This window comes from Halichoerus grypus, chromosome 2, assembly GCF_964656455.1.
Source record: "Halichoerus grypus chromosome 2, mHalGry1.hap1.1, whole genome shotgun sequence".
Taxonomy (NCBI): Eukaryota; Metazoa; Chordata; class Mammalia; order Carnivora; family Phocidae; genus Halichoerus; species Halichoerus grypus.
The window spans coordinates 194,348,865-194,369,718 of NC_135713.1; the positions used below are offsets into that span (position 1 = coordinate 194,348,865).

The window sequence follows — 20,854 nt, forward strand, 5'->3', positions numbered from 1 at the left end:
GGACTCGATCCCAGGACCCTGGGATCATAACCTGAGCTGAAGGTAGACGCTTCACCACCTGAGCCACCCAGGTGCCCACATGCGTGTGTGCTGCTTTCTGTAACAGGCTTCCTAAGCAGTCTGTGACACATACTTTACCCACCTCCAATAAAGGAGAAAAGAAATACTGTTGTAAAGATTGAAATGAAACAGAAGCTGTTAATGGTATAGCTATTAGAACAAATATATATATATATAAATGTATATTTTATATATATGTGGATGGTGGACAGACTTGTAAATGGAATGAAGGGAATAACTGAAAGACAGTGCTGCTGTAATCACAATGTGAAAGTCAGCATAGAAAGGAGAGCTCAGAAGCAGAGAGATAAACTGAACATATTTCGGTGTATTTTAAGTATGAGAGACACTGCCTATGTGCCTGGTTACTGGTTATGAAAATAAGCATGCCAAAGAACTAGAATATGAATATGAATAGCTTTTCTTGCCCACACTTCCTTATCCACTAGTAAGTTCTTAACATGTTAGAAAGTTATTTCAGTGCACAGATGCTTTGTTGAATAAAATGTTTCATTTTGATCATTTTTAGTTGTTTTCCTGATTTACATCTTATCATTATTTAAAAGATAGTCTCATCCCACAAACTTTTGGATTAACTTTTCTCAAGATGTTTTGCATCACAAATTCTAAAGACTTGACCTATGAATGTGGTGCCTAGATCCATAAATTAGATATCAAAAAGAACAGTTTTTCCATTAACTGAAAAACATTTTAACTTATGGTTTTTGAGGCAGTAAAATGCACTGATTTAGAGTAAAATGCACTAGTGTAGACTACAGACCTCGGAGCCAGAGTGCCGGTGTTCAAATATTAGTTCTGTCACTACTTGTGTGACCTTGAGCAAATAACAACCATGAGAAATTAATTTCCTTATCTGTAAAATGGAGATTATAATATTACCTACACCATAGGAACACTGCAAAGATGTATTAAAATATGTAAAATGATCAAAACAATTCTGTATGTAGTCTAGAGTGCTATATAAATCATAGCTACAATTATTATAATGTTTTAGAACCTTTAAGGCCTTTTATTTAAGAATGCTGTGGGTAAGGCTATCATCCTTTTTAGAGTGCTTTGCAGAGGATAAAATTACACCCGTAACCTGTAGTCATTGGTTGTTTTTATAAGCAATCTATGTATATGTATAGATGCTAAGTTGTGTGGGGTTTGGGTTTTGATTTTTTTAATGGAGGCAGTTTTTCACAGTGGTAAATAACTCAGGCTGAGGGATCAGACAAGCTTGGATTCAACTCTAGCTGTGCCACATATTAGCTGTGTAACTTTTATTACTTTATCTTTCTAATCCTCTTGTTCCTCGTTTGTAAAATGAAGATAGTAATATTGCCTACTCCATAGGGTGTTTGTGATGATTAAATAAGGTAATATACATAATTTACTTAGCTCAGCATCTGGAACATCAGTTGTTATGACTAATAACTTGTGTCTCACATGTATATATTATTATAAATTTATTTCTGAAAATAAATGTAGTTTTATGTTTCTCTTTTCCTAAACTGTATATAAGTTCCTGCAGCCCAATGTCCGTGAAAAATTCTGTGGGAGGAAGGAGGTGACAGAAGGGTATTCTTGACTTGTATTTTGACACCCAGCAAACTCGAGATTTATGAATTCTGTATGATGTCGCCAGTGCCATCCTTTATTTCTAAGTCACTTAAAATCTTCCTTGTCTGTTTGTGTTTTTCCTTATCTAGAAGTTATGCAAGATAACGTTTACGCTCTTAGGACTTGTGGGAAGTGTTGGTTAAATTCTATTTATTTTCACTGAGTACCCTTGAAAATAGATCCTGTATTAGTGATTTATTGCTATAAAACGTACCATAAAACTTAGTAGCTTAAAACAACAGCACTTATTATCTCACAGTTTCTGTGGGTAAGGAATTTGGATGCAGCTTAGCTTCTTTCTGTGGCTCAGGGTTGCGCATAAGCTGCAGTCAAGTTGACAGCCTGGGCTATAATCATCTCAAGGCTCAACTGCAGAGGGATCCTCTTTCAAGTTTATGTATACAGTTGTTGGAAGGATTTGGTTCCCTGTGGGTTGTCGAACTGAGGGTCTTAGTTCCTCACTAGCTTTTTAGCCAGAGGCCACCTTCAGTTCCTTTCCATGTGGATTTCTCCATAGGGCACCTTACAACATGGCAGCTTGCTTCATGAAAGCAAGCAAGAGGCAAAGTGAGTGCGAGCAAAATGAAAGTGACGGTCTTTTATAGTATAATCTCAAAAGTAACGGGGCACCTGGCTAGTTCAGTTGGAAGAGCATGTGACTCTTGATCTTGGGGTTGTGAATTTGAGCCCCATGTGGGGTGTAGAGATTACTTAAATAAATAAAACTTTTTTGAAAAGTGAGATCCTTTCAGTTTTTGCCATATTCTGTTTGTTAGAAGCAAGTCACTGCATCCGATCCACACTCAAGGGAGTAAATTGGAATTTTGAGGAAAGTTGTTTAAATGAAGCACCAAATTTTTCTTGTTTTTTCTACATATTTGATATGTGCCATCCCATGGTCTGGAAGCATATATCTTTCTCATCCTTGCATTCCAATAGAAAAATGTACCAATCACTACCCTTCCTTGTTGAAGCTTCTCTAGACTCTGAGGTCATACCACTTGTTCTTTAAAGGTTTTAGCTACTGGTTCACCAGAATTCCTGCTGTCCTACCCATCTATTTTCAAAATTCCCCTACCACTTTTAAAAGATATATTTATTTAAGTAATCTCTACCCCCAGTTTGGGGCTCGAACTCAAAACCCAGAGATCAAGAGTCACATGCTCCACCGATTGAACCAGCCAGGCGCCCCTCCCCTTCTATTTTTCCTATAACTATCTGGAGGTATTTCCCAGTCCAGTACAGTGAAATAATTCTTTTTAGAATGGTGCTTTTCTCTTTAAGCCTGAGTGATTTCATCATGTTATTTTAGTGGGCAGTTTCTAGAATAAATCCCAGATTTGGAAGTCAACAGAGAGTAAATTTGTTACTTAGACAAACGTGAGTTTTGAGGATAATACTTTCCTCACTGTGACCAGTATATACCTACTTAGCTTTCCACATTAGAATAAATTGTGCTATGGATGAGGAAATCCAGGCCAATAGGGGAATAATATGGAGAACACTGCATTACAGAAGTAACACTTCTTTACCATAATTTGTATCTCAAACGTATGTCTATTCAAAGCAGACGTTAGAAACTTCAGTTTAAAGCCCAAAGGAATACTCAGTGAGAAACATCAGTCTTAGAGATTTCAGTGAAGCATTTAAGGTTCTTGAGCTTGTCAAATACTGCTTTTTATCCCAGCCAAATAGTCATCACCATACATCATTGTGCACATACTACTTCTTGTACATTGGGGGCAATTACATAGGCAAGGAAACACTACTCTAAGTGTTGCCAGCAGTGAGTACTTTCTATATATCCTGTCTCTGCAGTGATTCCTATTTCAGTGGGAGAGAATCAGAAGTAGGGCATTGTGATAGAAGATTATTAGCATTTTAAAAGCCTGTTTTCTTAGCTAAGTGCCAAACTAATGAGTTAAAAAATATGCAGAGTCCCAGGACACCTGGGTGGCTCCGTCAGTTGGGTGTCTGACTCTTGATCTTAGCTCAGGTCTTGATCTTCAGGTGTTGAGTTCGGGCCCTGTGTCGGCCCCACTTAAAAAAAAAATGCAGAGTCCCTAATCTTTTAAAAATTTAATTTCTAAATAGCAAAAGGGAGAACAACTATGTGTTTGTATGTGTGGGTGACTTATTTGCCCACTTATTTATGTCTAAGTTATTAGTAAAAAGACTACAGGATTATTAAAGATTACATAAATTTACTTATTGTTTTTTAGGGAGCGTATTTGTAAAAAAAATTTTCCGACGTTTATGAGATACAATTGATGTACAACATTGTGTGAGTTTAAGGTCTACAATATGCATGATTTCATATATGTATATATTGCAAAATGATTGCTGATAAAATTTATGGACAATCTCTCCAGAAAATTGCGCCTACATACAAAATTTTGCATATTGTCTGGTGTTTCAAAAAAAAAAAATTAATGAAACATTTAGGTTTGTTGCCTTATGTAAATAGTTTTATCTGAAAGCTAGTCTGAACAAACCAAAGTTAATAAGAAAGACTAGAGTATTCTGACGAATTTGCATTATTTCTAACTTCCATTCCATACCCCAAACAAGGCATCTTAAATACACCTCTCTGTAACTGGAGAGATTACCTAAAAGTTGATCCTTTAACTTGGGCCCTAGGTGAGTTCATTTAAAGAAGAAAGTAATTTGGAAGAGAAGGAAGGGTAAGTAGGAGAGATTCAGACACTTCCATTTTCAAGAGATGGGGTCCTAATAATTAAAGATTCCTTAGATTTTTTTATGTACCTGCCCCAACTTAGGCAATTTTTTCCTCAGTTGAGAATTGACAGTGACCTGTGTCATTGATAGCCTAACATGGATCTAGGTTTCCCATCTATCTCGAGGGACCATTCTTCCCTACTTTTCTGTCCTCTGGACCATATTGAGGGGTAGTTCTCAGAACTATGGAAAACATCTTAGACTACCATCTTAACCTCCAAACTTATATTTACCTTTAAAATGATAGACAGGTTTTTCTAGACACTTAATAAAAAACCTGTTTGGTAAGCACATTTTTAAAAATTAGGATTAGAATGCCCTCTTACTGTCTGTACACTTTGCAGTTCAATATTCATTTTTATCATTTCCTACTACCATTAACCCAGCCATGACAGGCATATTAAAACTGCTTGTATCCTGAAGGTATTTGAGCTTGCAATCTCTGCTCTGGGTTACTGGGAGTTCTTATTTTTTTTAGAGGTACAAAGAAGCACTGGAGGATAGAAGAATGAAAATTTCCTTTATTCTCTCCCTATTAAAACATAAGATTTCAGGGGATTCACAGATTTCCAAAAGAGGAGGTAGCAGAGGACCTCAGATCAAGAGTTCCTGATTTAGATCCTTTATTAGCTACTGTGGTTAGCTGTACCAGGAGAAAATATTCATGATTGAACAGTTGAAATGTGAAGTTACTTTGAAAAGAAAAGAACTAAGGAAACTTTCCTCAATCAATAACCTCTAGTGGTGTTAGGGAAATATTTCCCATCTCCAGTGCTGTGATCATCAGATGACTCATTCTTTTTTTTTTTTTTTTTTTTTTTATAGATTTTATTTATTTATTTGACAGAGAGAGAGACAGCGAGAAAGGGAACACAAGCAGGGGGAGTGGGAGAGGGAGAAGCAGGCTTCCCGCTGAGCAGGGCGCCCGATGTGGGGCTCGATCCCAGGACCCTGGGATCATGACCTGAGCCGAAGGCAGACGCTTAACGACTGAGCCACCCAGGCGCCCCCAGATGACTCATTCTTGTAGCTCTTCCACCGCTCTCTCCTTCCTGCATCTCCACCAATCATCATCCCATAGACACTAGCTCTTTTCTACCACAGTTTTACAGGATTATATTAAGAATTATCTTAAGAGATCAACTATAGTACTGTAACCCCATCACCTTTACCACTATTATTTTTGCTTATTATTTCTTCTATTTCTTTTGTCTTTTCATACCCCTAATTATTTTTGTGTGCTGGATTTAATATTTGAAAATATTTGTAGAAATAACCTGAAGATAGGATGATGATTTTTTTTTTTCCTCCAGAGAAGATTTGTATTTGCTTCTGCCACCTGGGACCAGTTTGATCCAAGTTCAGAGTTTGTGGTTTCCCAGGCTAATCAGATGACATAAGTCAGAATTGCAAGGCATGGTTTACTTCTGGTTTATCTTTACCCCCAGGGTACAGTTAAGGATCTCAGCCCAAAGTGTAGGTTACGTTACTAGAATTCCCACTCTTGGCAGATCCTAGACTCCAATTTTGTTCCCCTGACCTTATGAGATAGACAGAAGCACAGCTCAGCTGTGCAGTCATTTCTTCCCTGTTAACAAATGCCCCTCGTTAAAGTGGCCATCGGTGCTGGGCGAGATCTCCATTCTGGATTTTAATCTTCTTCCTCTTCTTTTGATTTATCACCATCTTGTTAGGTTTTTAATGCTTTAAAAAGATTTTTAAGGTATATTTTGTCCAGTTTGTATTAGTTGTCATCAGCTAGAAGGTCTCCAGTTGCTGAAAGATCCCTGCCACCACCATTTCCTTTGGGGGCAGCGGGGGAAATTCTAGCATTTATATTTTTAGATTGCATACACATTCTAAAGTGTATAAAAAGACCATCTTAATTTTTCATTCTGTGCTCTCCATGAAGCTAAATGGGAACAGACTGTACACTAAAACAGTCTTAGAACAGTACCTCTTTGAATAAACCAGTCTCCTTAAGTTCTAGGAGCTATATAATAAGAATTTGAAATGGTATTATTAGCCAGGTGATTACGTGAAATATAAAGAAGTTCCCTTTTCAAACAGGCTTTTAGAGTTGATTCATGGCCTATCTCTTTGAGCAAGTTGTCTCTTATTTGGACTTGGAAACTAAATCTCAGATTTGTATTTTGCATCAAAATTTTGCAAGTTTTGCCTATTGTGGTTATATGACCCTTGATACTGAATTGTTGGAAAAACTTGCCTTTCTGCTCCTGAGCTCCATCTGGCCTCATTTGACCTGTTACCATTAGCTTGGAGAGGAAAATGTCTACTTTATCCAGCCACAGATCTCAAATGTATTTCATAGATCATTGAGATAAGTTCAGCATTATGATGTTTTCTGCTTTTATCTTAACTTCTACAGTAGCCATAAAAGTTCAATTATAAATGTGAGTAGATGAAACTGATGTTTCTGTTGTTGCCAGGAAAAAAAATTAAATAGGGAATAGAAGTCATCATGCAAAATGATTAGAGAATTTCTTTTCATGTTTGAAGAGGATCATGAGACATAAGCTTCCTACAGTCTGGCTTCCTATTGCTTGGCTCTGTTGCAAACCAATTTAAAAGAAATGTTCTTATCTGCTGGTTAATGTTTTATTAAAACATCAAATTTCAAAAGCCACACAATACATTTTTGTATTTACCACAAAATGACTAGTGTATATATTGAAGACTTACCCTTCTATTAATCCATGTAAATCATCTTTGGCTACTCTAGAATAGAAGGCTACCCTTAAAATCTAAAGGTATTATTTGTTTTATATAAGTAATTTTTCTATTTATAAGTCTTAAAGAACTTTGGTTAGAATTCATATATGTCCAAGTAAAACTTCCATTTCAGTCAAGGGCATAAAATATGGATGCTGTTTTCTCGTATCTTAACAGAACAATGATGCTGTTTTTCTTAATTAAAATTCTATACAATGAGTTCTCTAATACAACAAATGCCTTATCTGGTCCCTAACCAAGTAACATTTTTTTATAATGACAGAGAAGATTCGCTGTTTGCCCTAGAGAAAACAAAGATTTAAACTGTAGGTGAATCATCATGGCATTTTTCCAATGAAAGCTTTTAAATAATTATTCCTCAATCATTTCTTCTCAAGTATCCAATCAAGAAAAAATAAACACTAAAATTATCAAAAACACCCATCTGGGCAATTTAATACATTTTCTCCCTTATGCTTACAGTTGTATCCACAGTGCTTCATGTAGTGACTAGTACATAGTAGATGTTCATTCAGTGTGTGTTGAATGAATGAAATGAACCCAAAAAGTCAGGGGAAGGCAAAATGAAACTATGTTATAAATATATGTAAATGACATAGATTTCTCTCTACAAAGAATATATCTTTTCACTAATTTACTACAAAGGGTTCGTAAGCTTGAGGAACTGGAGCTATATAATACTGGAGCTCAGTTTTGTGGGGGGGATGCGTCAGAGCCCCTGTGCTGGCTTCAGCACTTACTATGGCAAATAACAGCCCTGATTTTAACAGCCACGCATTTTCCAATATTCATTAGAAAGGGAAAAAGTTTAGGTAATCATTTAAGAGCTAAGAAATGAAAATATAACCAGGTTTGCTTTGGGCCAAGCTAATCATAGGCTTTATAACTCTGTGAGAGAGAAAGAATGGGTTTCTTTATTTGATTAAATGTGGTACAAATTTCTGAGTTTTGAAATAGATGAGAACAAGTGGTTTATAATTAGCAGATCATAAAGGAAAATGTAAACAGCTCGATGTGAAAATGCTAAGAGAATGCAGAGAATTAAGAGAGTCTATACACTGAGACTCTGTGTAGCCTGCCATGTTCGGGATGTAGATTAGGGGTTTGGATGCATTAACTATTAGACATTCATTTCTCTCTTTTTTTTTTTATGTTCAGTTAGCCAACATATAGTACATCATTAGTTTTTGTTGTAGTGTTCAATGATTCATTAGTTGCGTATATACAACACCCAGTGTTCATCCCAACACATGCCCTCCTTAATACCCGTCACCCGGTCACCCCATAGACATTCATTTCTTGACACAGTTTTAGTCATTGTCTAATCCCTCTGTGGTTTGGCTACTTTTAAATAGAGGACACTTTTTTTTTTTTTTTTTTTTTTGCAAATATAAAGTGTAAACCATCTCTGAAAGGAGAATTGGTGTCATCAAGGAAAATAAGTACCAAAATGTTCAGCACTTGCTTTTTTACAGCATCCTATTTCTTGCCAGCATTGTATTTCTCACATAGTTTAATTTACTATGACTTAATTGATTGATTTTCTGTTTCCCCCCTATAAGACTATAAACCTCCTTAAGAATAGGGGCTATGCCCCTTGTTCATAAATGTGTATGTAACACTTGACACAGTGCTGGACACACAGAAAGTACTCAGTAAATATTTATTGAGTTAATGAATGCTTTCCTATATTGTGTATCATCAGGATACTGTTAAAGATAAAAGTAGGGGCTCCTGAATGGCTCAGTCGGTTAAGCGTCTGCCTTTGGCTCAGGTGATGATCCCAGGGTCCTGGGATCGAGTTCCGCATTGGGCTCCCTGCTCAGTGGGGAGTCTGCTTCTTCCTCTCCCACTCCCCCTGCTTGTGTTCCCTCTCTCGCTGTGTCTCTCTCTGTCAAATAAATAAATAAAATCTCTTCAAAAAAAGATAAAAGTAAATAAAATAACCATATAAACAATTCATATTCAGCAATCACATATTTCCTGGCAAAAAATGAGGTGGTTGAGAACATAGGCTCAGGAGCCAGACAGCCTGGACTTCAGTATTAGCTCTGTCACTGACCTAACTCTGTAGCCATGGGCAAGCAAGAACTTAATCTCCATGTGCCTCCCATTTACTATCTGTAGGGTGGGGAACATTGTGAAGATTAAGTGATTTAATACATGTAAAGCACTTAGAAAAGTACGAGGCACTAATAGCCCAATAAGTATTAGTTATTGTTGTTATTACTACTAGTACTACTATCAATATCAATATTCTAGAAATAAATTTAAAAGACTCTTTTAGAACAACATTAAATTATGCTGCATTTAATCCGTCTTGAACTTAGAACTTTATGTTTGTGTTGAACTGGTAAATCATATGGAATTTGAATCTGAAAATCATTCCCTCAGCTCTTTTTCCCTACCTCTACTGTTACAAAACCAACCTCATCCATTATAAGAATTTTGAGTATAACCTCCTCCAAGAGCCCTCTTCCCTCCTTTTCCTGCCACCACCCTTCCAAGACAAGTTTGTTTTCTTTCTCTGTGGTCTCCAGCACTTCCTTTATTTATAAAATATTTTTTGTATTCATTGGCTTCTCTCTATCTGTATGTCATTGCTCTGCTTTAATTTGTTAACTGGTACAAGAGGAGTGGCCAAATAATTTTTAATTTTGTACTAAATTTTGAATTACATATAGCATTGTTTCTTGTTTCATAATTCTAGACTTCTTTCTTGAAGGAAGAAATGGATACGGTGAATATTGTTTCATTCTCAAGCCCAGTGTGTCCTTAATACATTTTCTATAATTTTTAAAAATTAAACTATAAATACAGAAAGGCACACAAATCATAATTATGTAGTCTTGATGAAATTCTCTGAAGCAAACACATCCATCTAACCACTACCTAAATCAAGATATAGAACATTACCAGCACTTTGGAAATTTTCCTCATGCTTCCCCCCGCATCATTATCCACTTTATAACCACTATTATGACTGCCATTCTGTTATTTCCTTTCCCCATTTTCACACTTTGTACAAATGAAATCACTTAGTATGTATTCTTTTGAATCTCTCTTCTTTTGTTCAATAGTATATTTGTGAGATTATCTTTTATTGCTGTCATATTTCATTGTGTATTTACTATTGATGGACATTTTTTATTTTGGCTGTTATGAACAATTCTTATATGAATATTTGTTACATATATTTTGATGCACCTATGTATACTTTTCCTGTTGGTATATACCTAGCAGTGGACATACTAGAGTTTCAGTATGTTCAGCTTAAAATTTTTCCCAAATTTAATGCTACCAATTTGCATTCCTACCAACACAGCAGTATTTAAGTATTTTTTTACCCTGTATTGTCAGGGTTGTTTGTTTGTTTTGTGTGCTATTCTGCACTGTACATATGCAGTGGTAACTCACTGTGATTTTGATTTTCATCTCCATCTCCCGATAATGTTGAACAGCTTTTCGTATGCTTATTGGTCATTTGGACATACTCTTGTAAATTCTTGTACAGATTTTTTTGTTTATCTTTTGATAGGATTGTCTTTATTTTTCTTATTGATTTGTATGGATTCTCTATATATTCTAGAAAGAAGCCCTTTGTTGGATATATGAATTGGAGATACCTTTTCCTACCATATGGCTTGACTTTTTGCCATCTTAGTGGTATCTTTGGTGAACAGAAGTTTTTCTTATTAATAAACTTCACTAAAAACCAGTCTTCTTTTGTGGTTAAGTGTCTTTTGTGTCCTGTTTAAGAAGTCTTTGCCTAGTCCTAGGTCATGCAGATATTCTATTAGTTTATCTTTCAGAAAATTTATTGTTTTAACACCTTTCATATTTGGGTCTATAATCCATATGGAATTGAGTTTTGTATATGGTATGATGTAGGGGACAGGTTTTATTTTAATTCATATTATATTGATCCATCATCAATTATTGACAATACCATCCTGTTACTGAAACATGGCAGTGGCTCACCCTTGTCCTAAATAAGGTGAATTATATATGTATAGATATGCTTCTCGATTCTTTATTCTGTTCCATTGGTCTTTTTATCTATGCTTGTGTCAGTCATACTCTGTCTTAAGTGCTTTAGCATTATATTAAATCTTGATATTAAGTAATAGAAGTCATTCTATTTCAAATTTTCTTTACTATTCCTGAACCTTTCCATTTCTGTGTAAATTTTATAATCTTTTATTTCTTATGGTGCCGTATTCTTTATTCAATGTTCTGGGAGCAAAGCCTAACGCATAAATACGCTCCCCCCAAATAGCCAAAATAAAATAAGAGCTTAAAATCTAAATAGCTTTAATAAGCAGAAAATGTATGAAATTTGTATGATTTATTTTGTGTAAAATAGTCTTACAGTGATCATCTAATTTTGTTTATCATATTCCAAATTCATCACTATTAAAGAAGTCGCAGTAGAATTCCGCTCAAGGAAAGTACTATCTTTGTTTACAGACATACCTTAATTTGGTGTGTTTGGTTATAAAAATGCCTGCATGGTCATGGATGAGACAAAAAGATGGGTAAAACATTTGGTATGAAGAAGAGGAACTTTTTTTTAAGATTTTATTTATCTATTTGAGAGAGAGAGAGCACAAGCGGGGGTGGAGGGGGGCAGAGAAAAAGGGAGAGGGAGAAGTAGATAGACTCCCCACTGAGCACGGAGCCCACCACATGGCTTGATCCCAGGACCCCAAGATCACGACCCGAGCCGAAGTCAGACACTTACCCAACTGAGCCACCCAGGCGCCCCAAGAGGAATTTTAACTGCAAATATTTGGTATGAGGATTTAAGAGGAATTTTGAGAGTTATGAGAGCAGGTACCCTGGGTAGAGGGGTGGTAGGAAGTGATGCCAGCAACATGGTAAGAGACTGGAATCAAGGATGACAGTACAACCTGGGGTTAAGAGCTTGAGTTCTAGATCCAGATTGCCTGGACAGCCACTCGCTAGCCATATGAATTTGGGTAAGTTACTTATTCTTTCTATGCTTCCCCTTCCTATTTGTAAAACAGGGATAAGAGTACCTACCCTCGTAAGGCAGATATGATAATTAAATGAGTTAGTATGTATTATACAATACTTAGAAACAGTACCTGGCATCTAGTTAATCTTCATATGTGCTAGCTGTTGTTATAATTAATAAAAGATCATCTGTGTTATCATCTGAGATATATTTTTATTTAAGTTGTTCTGTTCTTGATATATTTCCCTACCCTTGACATACACAATGCATCCCCAGTAAGTCCTGTGTAAGAACAAGATGTGTTGAAGACTGAAAAGATTATTAGAATCTAGTAGTGCAGAAAACAAATCCCACACTCAGGAAGGAAACAAACTAAAACTTCATTGTAAGCCAGAAACTGACGTAATTCTAGGAATCCTCAGAAGTAACAGATTGGGAGCACCTGGGTGGCTCAGTCAGTTGAGTGTCTGCCTTCGGCTCAGGTCATGATCCCAGGGTCCTGGGATCCAGCCCTCCGTCTGTAGGGCTCCCTGCTCAGCAGGGAGTCTGCTTCTCCTTCTGCCTCTCCCCCTGCTCATGCTCGCTCTCTCTCTCTCTCTCTCTCTCTCTCTCTCCCCCTCCCTACCCCCTCAACTCTTACGTGCTCTCTCTCTCAAAAAAAAAAAAGAAAGAAAAAGAAATAACAGGTTGAACACTCTGTGTTGAGAGTACATCCAGTTTGACAAATTTGTTTTTTTATTTTATTATGTTAATCACCATACATTACATCATTAGTTTTTGATGTAGTGTTCCAGTTTGACAAATTTTAAAGGATAAGGTGTTTCAGGGTTTCTCAGCCTCAGTACTGTTGCTGTTGAGGCTAGAGAATCTTCGTTATGGGGAGCGCTCTTGTGCAATGTAGTATGTTTAGCAGAATTCCTGGTCTCTATCTACTAGAGCTTATGTTCACTCAAAACCTTATACATGAATGTTTGTAGTAGCTTTATTCAGAATATCCAGAAACTGAAAACAACCCAAATGTCCTTCAGTGGGTGAATGGTTAAACAAAATGTGGTACATCAGTGCAATGTATTACTACTACTCAGAAAAAAAAGAAACAGGAACAAACTATTGAAACAGGCAACAATTTGAATGGATCTTAAAAGCATTATGCTGAATTTTTTAAAAGCCAATCTCAAGTATAATTCCTTCTGTATGATAGTCTCAAAATCACAAAATGGCTCACAGAACCCAGGAAAACACTTGAGTATTACCAGTTTTTCATATGGGATATCTTTTTTTTTTTTTTTTTTTTTTTAAGTAAGCTCCATGCCCAACACAGGGCTTGAACTCATGACCCTGAGATCAAGACCTGAGCTGAGATCAATAGTCAGACGCTTTACCAACTGAGCCACCCAGGCACCCCTCATAAGGGATATCTTTAATGATACAAATGAACAGTCAGATGAAGAGGTACATGAGGGGTGGTCCAGAAAAGTCCTGAGCACAGGAGCTTCGGTCCTTGTGGGGTTTAGGTGCACCATCCTCCCAGCATGTGGATGTGTTCATCAACCTAGAAACTCTCCAAACCTTATTGTTAAGTATTTTCATGGAAGTTCCATTATGTAGGCATGATTGATTAATCACTGACCATGGCTGATTAACTCAACTTCAGCCCCTTTTCCCCTCCCTGTAGGTTGGGGAGTGGGCGTGAAAGTTCCAACCTTCTAATAACATGGTTGGTTCTCTGGTAACTAGCCTCCATCCCACAGTTGTTTAGTGGCCCACTAAGAGCCACCTCAAAAGGGCTTATGAAAAACAAAAGATGCTTCTCTCACCAGTCACTCAGGAAATTCTAAGAGTTTAGGAACCCTGTTCCAACAACTGGGAACAAGGACCAGATATGTATTTCTCATTATATCACAATATCGCATATAAGCAATATGCCTGTTAATAAGTTGTCTCTTATTTAGACATTCTCACTATTTATAACATTACTTTCCAGTGAGGGAGCCGTATAACATACTAGTTGGGAGCATTGATTCTGGAGGCAGGGAGCCTGGGTTCTAAACCTGGCTCTACCATTTATTGCTTGTGCCTAAGTTTTCTCATCTGTAAAATGAGTGTAATGATACCTATTTCATAAAGTTGTTATAAAGACTAAGTAAGTTAATTTTTGTAAAGTGTTCGATGACTTGTACATAGTAAGCACCATATGTTAAATAAATGAATCGTATAATCTAATGTCTTATTTTCCACAGATTATAAACTTTTTAAAGTCAATGACTGTACCTCCTCCACGTTATATAAATCATAGTATCTAGTACATAGAAAATACTTGATAATTATCAGAATAGCCTCCTAGAAGAAAATGAAATGGAGCCCCAGAATATCTAGAGGTCAGGAATCTATGCTAAGAAGAATTTGGAAAACCTTAGCTAGTTTAATCTATAGAAGGGGAAAAGGGTAATTCATCAATTTGAATATAGCAGTTACCTTTTTATTAAGGAATAAGAAGCTGTCATTCTTGGGGTGGGGGGCAGCAAGGACCATGTAAACTTAAAAAATATTTGTGAATAAAAATAACCCTATTGGGGCGCCTGAGTGGCTCAGTCGTTAAGCGTCTGCCTTCGGTCATGATCCCAGGGTCCTGGGATCGAGCCCCACATCAGGCTCTCTGCTCGGCAGGAAGCCTGCTTCTCCCTCTCCCACTCCCCCTGCTTGTGTTCCCTCTCTCGCTGTCTCTCTCTCTGTCAAATAAAATAAAATCTTAAAAAAAAATAACCCTATTGATTCTATTATATCTGTTCTGTGGCAGAGAAATCTATTTTTGTTGACTCTCGGAGAGGACATAGGGAAGAGAAAATAGAGCCTGTTTTTCTACTCTGACATAAATTCAATGAAAGTTCTATATAGATTTTCCACAGATGGGACACTTGAGTTCAATAATAGTATACAAAAATACACATATAGTCCCTTCCTCTGACCCCTAGGTTATAGCTTTAGTAGATAATATAAATGTAAATGTAAACTGAATAATAACAATGTAAATCACACTTTCTTGCCATCATGGAGTGGTTTAATGTTTAAGACTGAATATCCTAAAAAATTAAGAAGGTATTATATTTTGACATCAAACCATATGATATTATAGCTAATGCTTACTGCGTTGACAGGACATGTCTCTCTCCAAAAAAAAGATTTTTGTAATGTCCTGTAGGATCTGTGCCACTGTGGATTTTTATAAAGTTAGACTAAATGTATCTGAATGAAAACAAAATCTGAAAAAATGTTGACCATGAATCAAGTTACTATAAATAGGCAACTTAAATAAATTACTTCTACATTACATTTAGAGTAGATCATACTATGTTCCCTGACTCCTTTTTGTTCTCTGTTTGCACTTGATCTTAGCCAAAGGCTAAGAAGCAATTATAAATTCTCTATTTGGAAAGAAATTTATCTTGATGGTGAGTCCAAGGAGAAACCTAATACTGACTTTGTTTAGCATTCCTCAGTGAATTTGAAAAAGAATAATTCCTAAAGTTGGTGACCACTGAAAAATAGCCTAAAGAGAAAAAGAACCTAAAAAACAAATTGTATGAAAAGAATGTAGCAGTGTGGAGACAGAGGATTAAAATGAATACCAGCGATCAGAAATTGGGGGGGGGGGTCTAAATTTCAGTGCAAAAATGAACTTTAATGGGGTTTCTTTTTGGAGTGATTAAAATATTCTGGTATTAGAAAGTGATGGTGTTGCATAACCTTATGAATAGACTAAAAGCCACTGAATTATACACTTTAAGAGGATAGAGTTTATGGTATGTGAATTATATATCAGTTTTTAAAAAATGACCCTGGGGGCACCTAGGTGGCTCAGTTGGTTAAACATCTGACTCTGGTTTCGGCTCAGGTCATGATCTCATGGGTCGTAGGATTGAGCCCCGCATCAGTCTCTGTGCTCAATGGCGAGTCTGCTTGAGATTCTCTCTCCCTCTGTCCCTATCCCCCACTCTCGTATGCGCACGCTCTCTCTCTTTAAAAAAATAAAAAATAAAAAATGACCCTGACTGTGGGGTAAGTGCTAGTTGGGCCCATGTGGCATGGTGTAGGACCCCAAGCAGGGGGAGTAGAGCGTTTGTGTGCAGGGTGGCAGTGAGCAGCAGACATTTGTATTTGAAGGTGGAACAGATTAAGTAAGGATAGTGAGAGATTTCTCACTGTTGGAGAACAAGTTTACAACTTTGGAAAAAAAAGTTTGGGGAAAAATAAAACCTAGAATTAACCTTATGGTACTAAACTGGAATTAGAGCATCACCAGGAACTTTTGGGGGGGTGTTTGTGTACAGATTTACAAATGAAAATGAATATAAGGATATGTGAATGTTGTGTGTATATATACATGTATGTATGTGCATGATTATACTGCCTACCTCGGTCCCAGTGGACCTGGAGGACAGTGGCATCCTAAAAGCAGTGAGCATACCTGATATTCTAAATGCCTTTCTCCACTAAAAAGAACCAGGGCTTCTTGGAAAAGCATCTGATTCTACAAGTAGGGCAGGGGATGTAAAAGATGAGCCTGGAACATCTCTTACTTTCCCAAAGAAAAGAAGTGCTCAGAAGATGACACAGGTGTGTCAAAAGGTTACAAGAGCCAAACTGAAAGGGCTTAACCTGGCCAAATCTGGGACAGTTGAAACAACATAAATAATGATAGTAAGAGATTATAACTCACTGAATATACAGGAATCATTGAGCTCAGATAAATAGGTAAGGAAAAGAAACTAAGCTGTAGAAAGAATGATGTGTTTAGAAAAATCACTATTTGGCATGATAGTAATTAGTTCAACCAAGAAACATTAGTGAATGCTAAAAGACAGTGGGCAAAATTTCATTGAGGAGTCAGACTGATACTTTTACACCAGTGTCCATACTATCATTATTCATAATATCCAACAGATGGAAACAACCCCCAAGTCTGCAGCATCAGTTGAATAAACTATGGCAATATACATACAATGGAATATTATTTATTCATAAAAAGGAATGAAATTCTGATACATGCTACAACATGGATGACCCTTGAAAACATGCAAAGTCAGATAGGCAAGACATAAAAAGACAAATATTGTGTGGTTCCACTTATATGGTACCGAGCATAGGCAAATTCATAGAGATAGAAAATAGGATAGAGATTAGCTGGGGCTAGTAAGAGGGGGGAATGGGAAGTTTTTATTTAATGGGTACAGAGTTTCTTTGGGGGAAGATGAAAAATTTCTGTAAATGGACAGTGGCAGTGGCCATACAACACTGTGAATGAACTTAATGCCACTGAATTGTACATGTAAAAATGGTTAAAATGGAAAATCTTGGTATATATATTTTATTGCAAACATTTTTTTAATTTAAAAATTTGTTGAGAAGTAGGATGTATTTACATAGACCCAAAGTGTCCCTCCACAACATACTTATTAATTACAAAGAGAAAAAGTGTAGTTTCAGAGCCGCAAAATCTAGCAAACACTACTATAACAAAGTGATTAAGTTAACACAGCATCACTTTTGTGATAGTTCTGCCAAAAATGCATAACCTAAGTCAAATCATAAGGTAACAGGAGATAAATTTGAATTGAGGGACATTGTGCAAAACAACTGGCCTGTAATCTTCAGAAGTGTCAAGGTCATGAAAGTTAAGAAAAGACTGATGAGCTGTTCCAAATTAAAAGAGATACAAGAGAACTGAGAATGAAATGCACTGCCTAACCCTGAAATGGATCCTTTTGCTAGAAAGCACATTACTGGGACAAAATTTAAATGGCATCTGTGGGTGCGATCATAATAATGCCAAATGTTAGTTTCCTGAGGTCTGTGCTGTTGCTGTGATTATGTACGAGAATGTCCTTGTTTATAGGACTCATACTAACTGGGGATGATGGAACATCATGTTTATACTTTCAAATGGTTAAGGGAAAAAAATGTTCTTTGTACTATTCTTGAAACTTTTTTATAACCTTTTTTATAAGAACTAATTTCAAAATCTTTTGAAAAAAGAGGGGCGCCTGGGTGGCTCAGTCGTTAAGCATCTACCTTTGGTTCAGGTCATGATCCCAGGGTCCTGGGATCAAGCCCTGCATCGGGCTCCCTGCTTGGCGGGAAGCCTGCTTCTCCCTCTCCCACTCTTCCTGCTTGTGTTCCTTCTCTCGCTGTGTCTCTCTCTGTCAAATAAATAAATAAAATCTTTAAAAAAAATTTTTTTTTAATCTTTTGAAAAAAGAATATTTACACAAACTATAAGAGAAAAGAAAAAGATAAAAGAACCTGAATGAAGGTGGGGATTGTGGCAGGAGCCACGTCCCAAGACTAGGACTGAATTGGAAACCTAACTGCCAAAGAAATAGGAAACATCTTCTATTCAGTAAATTACAAACATTCTCTCAAACCCAGGTTTCAAGTAGATACGTTGAGGATAATCCGAGTAAACGATATATCAATTATAATATGCAAAAGTGGGAAAATCCGCTTCTAGGCAGGGACCTGGTAATTTTGGACTTAGAACAAAAATGAAGGGAATGTAAGAATAGTTGCAGGACAAGGCCATTTTATTTTGAAAGATTCATGTGTTTCAATGTCTGCCTGTTACAGGTGATGCTGAACAGGAACTTGGTCCCCCTCCATCTGTAGATGAAGCAGCAAACACACTCATGACTCGTCTGGGTTTCCTCCTTGGAGAGAAAGTGACGGAAGTTCAGCCAGGTGACCAATACAACATGGAAGTACAGGATGAAAATCAGGTAAACTGCTTGCTGTCACCTGCGAAACGTGGAATAAATCAGCCTATATTATACCAGGAAAAATGTTGCAGGGTGTGTGTATGTGCGTATCCCAATTGTTGAACAACTTTTGAGGCCTGAAGATATAGCTTAATTTTCCATCATCACTGTATTTCTTTAGTTTATGAAACACCTTTTAGTTTCATTCTTAGGTTTAAAGTTTTGATTCATTTACGGAATGAATGAGGAAGTAAATAAGTGCATAAGCCAAGAAACAGAATTGACATTTATATGGGCACTGCACCCAGAAATTATAGAATATACATCGTTTTCAGGTACATGTGGATTATTTACCAAATTGACAATATGCTGACCAGGTCTCAGTAAATTTCGGATTACAATTACTGTGATCGTAGTAGAATTAATCAATTACAAAATGATAACCTTGAAAATGTTAGCTACAAGATAATTTAGAAAATCCCCCAAATGTTTGGCTATTAATATACTTCTAAATAGCCTTTCAGTCAAAAAAGAAATCACAGGAAATTAGATAATATTTTAAACTGAAATAAGAACGAAATATAACAGAATTTATAGTATGTATTTGTAGTATATAAAACTTAAAGAGGTGCTCAAAAATTTTTAGTTTTTGGGTTTTTTTTAAAGATTTTATTTATTTGACAGAGACACAGTGGGAGAGGGAACACAAGCAGGGAGAGTGGGAAGCAGGCTTCCCGAAGAGCAGGGAGCCCAATGCGGGGCTTGATCCCAGGACCCCAGGATCATGACCTGAGCCAAAGGCAGACGCTAAACCAACTGAGCCACCCAGGCACCCCCAAAATTTTTAGTTTTGAATATATATGTTAGAAAAGTGAAAATCTGAAAAATTAATTATCTAAATATTCATGTCAGAAACTTAAAAATAATCAGCAATTTGAAAAAAATTTTCTTTTGTAGATTTTTTTTTTCTTTTAGCTATTTTTTAGTTTAAATGTAGCAAAGGAAGTAGACTCAAATTCATTTGTGTGGTCTTCATCTTCAAAATAAATGTCCTGTAGTGAATCCTTTTATTCTAGAAGATGACAATTTGAATTTGTCTTGTCTATTCTTAACAAATATTTGTGAAGATTTTATATCCTATGTTAGTTTTGTCATAAAATAATAGAGTCTTCAAGGATTATTTGGATATATTTATAGATCATGTGGATAATGTTCAGGTGTTCTAGAGCTCTCTCCTGAGACTTCTCTACGTCCTCATTCCCTCAGTCATTGGTTTTGCTGGCTGCACATTATAATCACTTGGGCAGTTTTTATAAAATTCAGATGCCTGGAGATTCTAATCATATTGAAACTCCTCCATTCTTTTTTTTTTTTTTTTTTAATACTCTTAACTCCTGAATTGCCTCTGGCCCTGCCTTTCCCCTGAACTCTCCAGTATATTTCCAGCTACTCCCTTTTCTACCTGTGTGTCCAAGATGCAGCTCAAACCTAACATGTCGAAAACTAAAGCCTTACATTTTTTTCCCAGAACCTGTTCCTTCTGCAGTGTTTTCTCTCAGAGTAGTTTGTATCACCTTCGTGCTTCGGACAAAAGCGTTGGAGCCATTCTTGAGTTTTCTCTGTCAGATTACACATTCACTCTTTCAGCAAATCGTATAGGCTTTGTCTGCAAAATATATTCTGAATCTGCTCCCTTCTCTTTACTTCCACTGCTACACCTGAGTCCATGTCACTGTCCTCTCTTGCCCGGGCTACTGCGACGGTTACTGGACTGCAAGGCCTGGAACTTCTGCCTGTTCTCGTTACTGCTGTATCCTCTGCATCTAGAATAGGGTCTAGCATTGGTAGGTGCTCAGTAGATATTTACTGAATGAATAAATAGCCTCCTAATAGGTCTCTGCTGCCACTCTTGCTCCTCTGTAGTCTGTTCACACAGTAACCA

General features: G+C 36.7%; 1 protein-coding gene across 11 annotated transcripts in view; it reads left to right on the forward strand.

Moving 5' to 3' along the window:
- TANC2 (tetratricopeptide repeat, ankyrin repeat and coiled-coil containing 2) overlaps positions 1 to 20,854 on the forward strand; it is a 360,622-nt gene that overhangs the window by 188,701 nt on the left and 151,067 nt on the right. For all 11 annotated transcript variants that reach the window (XM_036116207.2, XM_036116210.2, XM_036116204.2 and 8 more), the window contains one exon: positions 18,785 to 18,933. In XM_036116207.2, the coding sequence (XP_035972100.1) occupies positions 18,785 to 18,933 (149 nt within the window). The remainder of the gene's footprint in view (positions 1 to 18,784; positions 18,934 to 20,854) is intronic.